This window comes from Asterias amurensis, chromosome 11 (genome assembly GCF_032118995.1).
Source record: "Asterias amurensis chromosome 11, ASM3211899v1".
NCBI lineage: Eukaryota > Metazoa > Echinodermata > Asteroidea > Forcipulatida > Asteriidae > Asterias > Asterias amurensis.
In genome coordinates this window covers 6820858-6829096 of record NC_092658.1, presented here as the reverse complement: position 1 = coordinate 6829096, position 8239 = coordinate 6820858, and the positions used below count along the sequence as shown (strand labels likewise).

General features: G+C 38.0%; 1 protein-coding gene across 1 annotated transcript; it reads left to right on the top strand.

Annotated features, from left to right (window-relative positions):
* The first annotated feature begins 6670 nt into the window (after positions 1–6670).
* On the top strand, positions 6671–7717 carry LOC139944704 (microfibril-associated glycoprotein 4-like). Its single transcript, XM_071941786.1, has one exon. The coding sequence runs from the start codon at positions 6671–6673 to the stop codon at positions 7715–7717; it is 1047 nt and encodes a 348-aa protein (XP_071797887.1).
* The last annotated feature ends 522 nt before the right edge of the window (positions 7718–8239 follow it).

The following is an 8239-nucleotide window of genomic DNA, read 5'->3' as shown; positions in this document are numbered from 1 at the left end:
GTTAGGCATCACCTCAGCTCAGATTTCAGCAACCAAACTACTCCAACATCTTCAAGAAGAACAAACCATCTGCTTTTTCAAAGGAAAAAATATCAAGAAATGTTAGCATTTTTGGAGTCTCATTAGTTTCACCACACACATTACACGAATTAGCCCAAATACTTTACCAATCACAGTGTCATTATCTAAGGTGTTCCAGAGCTGCCATCTGTGCATGACTGCTTGCTACAGAATCCACTTTCACAATAACAGGTTTATACAGAGTGTGGAAAACACCTGTTATGAGGGGCTTCAGGCCCTAAGTTTAAATATTTGAATGAGACATTTCTCAAATACTGTGTTTCATCAACTGTCTTTATACTTTCAAAAACTAGTTTTCTGATGCCTTCTTCATTTTCTTTTGACATATTTTTGATAACTGATGTTAGATTTGTCAATGATCTTCAAAAATTTCTGGATTGAGTTGTCCCATTTAGCAGATAGTTCCTTCACCGGTAAATTGTAGTTTTTATAATCCGATACGTTACCCAAATGTTGCATGACCTCAGTCGTGTTGGCATATCGGCTCAGCTCAGTGAAGATTTCAGCATGCAAACTACTCAATCATCTTCAAGAAGAAAATAATATCTGCTTTATGAAAAGAAAAAAAAATTATATGAAATGTTAGCATTTTGGGTTCACATCAATTAGCCAAAGTCAGTTTCACCCTGAGATACAAACTTAGTGTCAAAATCCCAGAGCCTGACATCTGTGCAGGATTGCTTGCCACAACATCTACTTTCCCCAAAACAGGATACAGAGTTTGGAGAAACCAAATTATAGCCTTTTGAGGGGTTTCTGAGGCCTGAAGTCTTGTTATTTGAATGAGAATTTACTATTGATTTTTATAGAAAACTACGTTCCTTCAGAGGGAGCAGTTTCCCACAATGTTTTGTACTAAAACGACTCTCAATTGCTCGTTACCACTTAAATTTGTTCTGCTAACAATTATTTTGAGTAATTACAAATAACGTCCAGTGCCTTTAACAATAAACATCACCTGCCATACTTAACCTTTGGTGCAAAGTCTTGACCTCATTAACCCCGATGACCTCAGTTCACCAAGTTTCTGCATTAAATTCATAATCACCTGGAAGAACATCCACTTTGAGAAGGATAGGTTTCAAGCTGCAAAGTAAAAAAAGATGGTGGCCTTTGGAGCCAAGTTAGTTGCTGTGGGGAAAAAAGAGGAGCATTTTGGCGGTTATAAACAATTACTGTTTCAGGCATTGGCAAGTGATTAACCAATAGTCAACTCAACTGAGACCGTTATTGGTTACAACCGCAAAAACGCACCCCAGGTTAGAGCTGTGGAGGAAAGGTTAAGTTTCTTTCAAACTCACCCTATACTTAACCTGACGCTCGACCTTTGCTGGCAACCTTTGCTGCAAACACCGAACCTCACTAGCCTTCAGTCACTCCTGAAATAGAGCGTTAGTCTTATCTCTAGGCCAACACTATAATACTCTAGGCCTATACTGTCTTACCATTCATACGTACCCACTACCCATGCTTCATTGACATCTTGGAGGATCCTGCTTTGTTTTCTCTCCTTCATGCTCTCCTTCATGCTCTCTTTGTTCTCATGGTTTTCTTTCTTCTTCAGCTGGTAATTTTTCTTTCGATTTTTCTCGCAGCGCTTACAAATTTTGTAGGGAAGTTTGCTACGAGGGGTTTCTTTTATTCAATAAAGCGTCGCGGTTTAATTATTTTTCTTGTAAATTCTTTTTAATTTGTAAAGATTTGATGTTCCTCAGATGCTCTGTTGAAAGTGTTTACATTCAGAATTGATGTAATGCTGATATTAGGAAGATGTAAATAGTAACTTAATGTTTAAATATTAACTTTTCTATTTAATGTTCCTAATATTCCTAATCATCAATATTGAATGGAGAACTGGAATATGTTGCTTCTTATGGTTGTGGGTTTTGTGCATACAGTACAAAGAACAGCTGCAGTTCAAAATTTTGTTTTAATGTTTAATTTTTTTGGCTTTATTTCCCTCTAAAATATGTAATGGAATGAAATTGCAGGCCCCCTTTTTTTTGTTTATTTTTTTCATGAAAAAAAGAAAGAAAGAAGAAAGGGGCCCCAATTTCATCCCTGTACAAATATATATCATCTTTTCAGAAGATTATTATATTATTTAGTTTGACCATGTACTTTGTACTTTTAAACATTACGCTAGTATTTGACGTATACAATTATGACAATTTTAAGTAAAAATGACAACTGATGACTTGAAGTATCAACCCGCAATGAAATTTCCAGTAAGACTAGTCTCCTAATTAAAAGCATCATTGGCTTCGACCAATATGCATCTCAAGAAATGCCAAGAAACACTAAGTCACCTTGAAAGTATTGAAAGGACAACATCAACAAGATCGTAGAGCATCTTGGAGGGGAAGGGGTGGTACGAGGGGTGGGACTCTGCAAGAGAACGGGTTAGATCTTCTCTTACACTTCGGAGTCTTCATCTTGTCTTGATCTTGAAAGGTCAACTTGCGTTATCCGACCTCCACTATTGCGCAATATCAATTATCAATTTTGGGGGGTTTTCGCGCAAAAACAAAAATTGTATCTATTTTATATTAAAATCAGATTTACTGATTTTTTTTTCTTTTCAGTAAATTCCATTGAATTCATTTTTGTATTGTGTGAAAACACATAAAACTTGTTTCTAATATATACATGTATTTGGTTTGCAATTACACCACAAGTGTGTCCACTTGCCAGGTAGAGTTTGATCATTAGAGAACTGTCTTGCTTTATGTTCTACTACCGTGGAGTAGATTTCAGGAGACTTCTCAGTTCTGAAAAGAACTGTCCTGCTTTCTGGGTGGTACAAAACCGGCTGGGACTACTACTTTTTTAGCTTTCAAGTGGATCATTATTAACTTCACTGCCGCAGAGTGAGTTCTTAACTGGGTTTCAACATCTCAATAGTCTCAAGTAAACCAAATGTATTGAAAAGGAAAATAAAATTCCAGCATAAATTTCAGTGGTGAATCGCAAACCAAACTTGAAAAGTGGAGGTCGGATGTTGCCAAGTTCTCCTTACCTGAATCCGGCGATGACTCCAGCGATGACTCCTCTCTATGTCCACAAACCACAAATCCATAGACAACAATGTTCATCCACAAACCACATCCATAGATCTTCAACTCCCATCTGGACACATGCAGTTTCTAATATAAAGAGTTTTAGTTCAAAGATGTTCTAGCTCTTCCTGCAACTCAGGAAACAGTCTATCAATGTCTTATGAAGCTTAGCATGGAAAAATGGCTCTCTGCTGTCTCAGTTGTTCACCATCCATCCTATTTGAGAAAAGCATAAATAAATAAGAATAACATAAATAAAATATAGTTTAAAAAAAACATTCAAAATATCTAGTCTGGTTTGAGAAAAAAATAAATAACTAAGAATAAAATATCTAAAATATAATTTTTGTTCAAAATACCTGGTATAGGTCTAATAAACTACAAGGACAACTGACTGGAAATGGTTTTGGGTTGAACAATGAAAAAATAAACTAGAGTGGGACTGTTTAGAATTTGTTGATCATTTTGACAGTGGTTTGAAACTTTAATGCAGTTGATATTTTAAAGGGAAAACTTTCTGGCATGCCACCACCGTCTTTTCACTGATTTTTACAAAAAAGGTTTAACATTGAAGTAAATTACAATATTATTTCATATCAAATGAAAAAGTGGTGGGGACTGGTGGCGCCATAAAGAAACTTTTCCTGGGGTGGATTTCACAAAGGTAGTCCTAACTTAGGACTAGTCCTAAGCAATGCTAAGAGATAGGACCAGTCCTAAGTTAGGATGAGTTACTGGTCCTAACTTAGGACCAGTCCTATCTCTTAGCATTGCTTAGGACTAGTCCTAAGTTAGGACTACCTTTGTGAAATCCACCCCTGGTCAGTTAAGTATATTCAAAGCAATATTCAATGTTAAATGTATCCAAGTCTGAATACAATATTTACTGCCAGTTTCACAGGACTGTTTCTATTTTTGCTGAGTGGCAAAATAACTTGCCTTAGCAGAAACAGATCAGCCTGTTTTGAAATTTTAAGTTTGAAAGTGGTTTTCAAAAAAGACAGATTATCTTTAAAAAAATAGTTGGCCTAACAAGTTGAAAAGGGACATCTTTAGGAGAATTGCACACACAGGAACACCCCCACCCCAAGTTAGTCCTTGTCCCCCCCCCCCCCAAATTTGTTGGAATTAAATAACTAAAAAGTGGTAGAAAAAGTGGTAGCAGGTTTTCCCGCCCGCCCTTTGTGTGCCCCGCCCAACAAATAAATCCCTAGTTTTGGCGCCGGTGTAATGGTCCTAGGCCTTACCTGAACAAGATGTATTTCGGGAATTGCTCCATGTGTTCGGCCTTGGTTGGGTCGAGAAGTCACTCCCATAAAGTTAGTATTGGCCTTGAAGTAAAGTCTGTAGCCCAAGCTATTCAGAGGGCTACATAAAACTAACTTGAATGTACACTGCAGTTTTTTGGTAAAAAAAGTGCCAGTTCAGACAATCCATGCACAAGGGTTTTACGAAATTGTACTCATGTTGACCATGGAGGTAGAATCAAGCCAACAGAATATCACAGTTTGTTCTATGGCAAAAGCACAGCCGAATGTTTCGGAATAACCATAGGAATGTTGAAAAATTTGAAAAGTTCATCAGAAAACGCGACATCCGAACCCCACGTTTGAGCTGGGGGTCCGTGGGTAAAACATTTCTGGCTAGTAAAAAAGGTCACACATGTTCGTTTTGTTCTAAATGTTGACCAAGCCTCGATACAGAATATCACAGTTTATTCTACGGCAAAAGCACAACCAAAATGTTTCTGAATAACCATAGAAATGTTGATAAATGTGCAAGTAAAGTTCATCAGAAAACGCGAGGTTCGAATCCCACGTTGGAGCTGCCGGGTAGCTCTCTGCTGCAGTCCAGTCCGCCATGGTCTCATACTAATGCACTGACGAAGTATTCGCCACAACGAGTACTTCGAAAACAACGCAAAACTGAAAATTTGCATATCAATGCATATCGTCAATGAAGACTTTCAATGGGTTGACATTCCACAGTAAACCCCAATCTAAGAAATTAAAGAATGAAAGTCTCACTCCCGGCCAGGCTGGTTATTATTTTATTCCAGGGGAATGAGATTATGTTAAAGCGGGAAGTAATACTTATTACTTCAAAAGAAAACTATCTTTAAATCAGCTCATTTTAGGAACAATTTTGTTGCGTTTTTTTTTATAGGGGGTTCGGGTTGGTTGCCACACCCCTCACTGAGGGGAGAGAGGGGGCGGGAAGGGGTGGGCGTAAAAATAAATAAATAAATCCACTCAGAAGTCCCGACTCTATAAATAAAACAAACCTACAACGTAGGATTGAAACTCAGGTCATTACTATTGTTGTTTGTGCTTGTTGCATAGGTAATTTGGATCGGTAAGCAGTTTGCAACTAAATTATAATTCCCCCCATAAATTGACCAAGTTTAAAAAAAATAACCCCCCCCCCATGAATATATGTTTACTGCATATCGCGCGTGCGCACTAATAATACTGGGGGGGGGGGGGCAATACCGAGGACATTTCGCGCCTTTTTGTATTATTGGCTGATTGGTGTGTGGCGCATGGTGTTTATTTGTCAATGCAGCCAGCAGAGATTCGGTTGGTACCCCGCTGTCGTCACCTCGAGCATAAACTCCCATACTGAGACAACTAATAAAATATAAATAAATATTCTATTTCTGGAACATTTTAATGAGTACAAGGACAAGTACCAACTACATAATTATGCAGGGTGTAGGATTTAATCCATTGACTTTTTCCAGCTATTAAATCACAATTTTCCCGACTTTCCAAAGGGCAAACAAATCGCAAATCAGATTAAAGTATAAAATTTGATACTATTTTCACATATAGCTTTAAATCTATTGCTTCTGTTTAAAGAACTTCGCCTATAACTTAGCACTACGTTGACAAATCTTTCGATTTTTTTTTATTCGACTTGTCAGAAATTTGTTGACCGTGAACAATTTGAGAGCATTTTTTACGGTGATCTTGATTTTCACAATGGGTAAGGAGTGCACCTGTTAATAGCGAACCAGCCAATCACAGTCGAGTTCTGCCCACGCGACATGTCGTGCATTGACCAATCAGAAATCACCACCACTATAATAATGTGTTTTTTGGTTGTTTGTTTTTTTCTTTAGAAATGTACAAGGTGAGAATTTTCTTGGTGAGATGGATAAATTGTGTACTCGCCGGTGCGTGGCATCATTCGATTAGCTTGCTATTCAAGAAAGATATGAAGCACCAAATAAGACCACTTAATTGATTTGGCGTGGCATTGGAACTACTTCTAGCACGTTTTGTTTGTCACTAGTTGCAAGCTTTCAACTCTAGCCCGTTGTTGCAGTTTAATAAGTCACGTTCTAAAGGCCAATGACGTTCTTTATAAAAATGCTTTTAATTCACTCAGCGGCACTCGTTCTGATGTTTAAAACATCGGGGATAAAGAACGACACTTTCGTTTTGTCCATCAACTGTGAAGTCGGCCTGCTGATATTTTCCTCCCAAGATATTACAAAGTATTAGGTTTTGATGTAAACTCGAATAATGATGATGTCGATCAAGCAACTTCATTTCGAAAATTTCATCCAACGTTTGATTGTGATGATGATGATGATGATGATGATGACGCAGTCGTTTTGTGAGCAACAACCTTGTTCGAATCGTCTTCATCAATTATTTGGCTCAGAAAATAGAATCCTCGAAAACTTTGTGTACCGGACGAAATCCACATTCTCATATATTAATTGTGGAAGAGACTGCATCCTGGATACGAACTGCAAGTCTTTCAACTTCCTCCCATGCCAGAACGTATGCGAGTTGAACAACGACACAAGAGCTAAACATTTTGAAGACTTTCTTGAAAGCCAAGGGAGTGTCTACTTTGACTCGGATGAAGAAACACCCCTCTTTTCTGTGAAGCATTCTTTTGGTTGCTACAGGAGTTGCAAGGAGATTTTCGATGCAGGTTTCAATCTCAGTGGTATTTATACAATCTACCGAGATGGTCTTAGTACCGATGTCTACTGCGACATGGAAATTGATGGTGGAGGATGGATCGTGTTTCAGAAACGGCAAGATGGTAGTGAACACTTCTACCGAAATTGGACCGCGTATAAAACTGGCTTTGGAGACCTATCGGGAGAATTCTGGCTCGGAAATGACAACTTGTTGAAGTTGACCTCCGATGACCCCAAACAAATATGGGAGCTACGAGTTGATATAGCTGACTGGGATAACCTGGTAGCGTTTGCAAAGTACAACAGCTTTAAGGTTTCTGGTGAGAAGTACATTCTTCATGTTGGGGATTTTTTTATCAACAGTTCTGCTGCCGACTCGCTTACCTATCACCACGGTAGACCTTTCACCACATTTGACAGTGACAATGACAGGTTAGTTGAAGACAACTGTGCAAGGAAGTACGTTGGAGCATGGTGGTTTAACAACTGCGTACTATCACACTTGAACGGAGTCTACTACCAAACTGGTGAAGTTGAAAATTATCAAGGTGTTCTTTGGAGTGTGGAGAATTATTGGAAACAGAACACATCTCAGAAGAATTGCAGCATGAAAATACGTGAAACTCAGACATGATTTTGTTTCATTACTGCAGCATGCTTTGGTAAGACTGCGATTCTTACTGATGAAGACCAAATGAATGAAACTTTGGAGTAAAATAGTGACTGTACATTTCTACATACTGTTCAGCACATCAGCTTTTACATTCAGAAGTGAACTTTGCTGAGTACCAGTGTAGATGTAGATGTACAACTGACTTGAACTGGAACCTTAAGAAAACAGAAATTTGAGACGCTTCATTTGTTCTCGTTTGTGCTAGATGTGAGAATTGTTATAGACTACTCATTTTGTTCTTTTATATGACAGTCTCTTTCAATGTTTTTAATCTAAAAATATAAAGGGAGTAATTATTTCAGATATTATTATGTTACCTTTCATCAGTTTTTCATCACAACTATTGACATCTGCCTTGACAAGCCCATGTTTCTGGGCCCAATTTCGTTGAGCTGCAAAGTAGATTAGCATAACAAACTTGTGCTTACCAAAATAAGGTTACCAGCCAAACTGCCTTGTCACATGTATAATTTGTGACTGGTA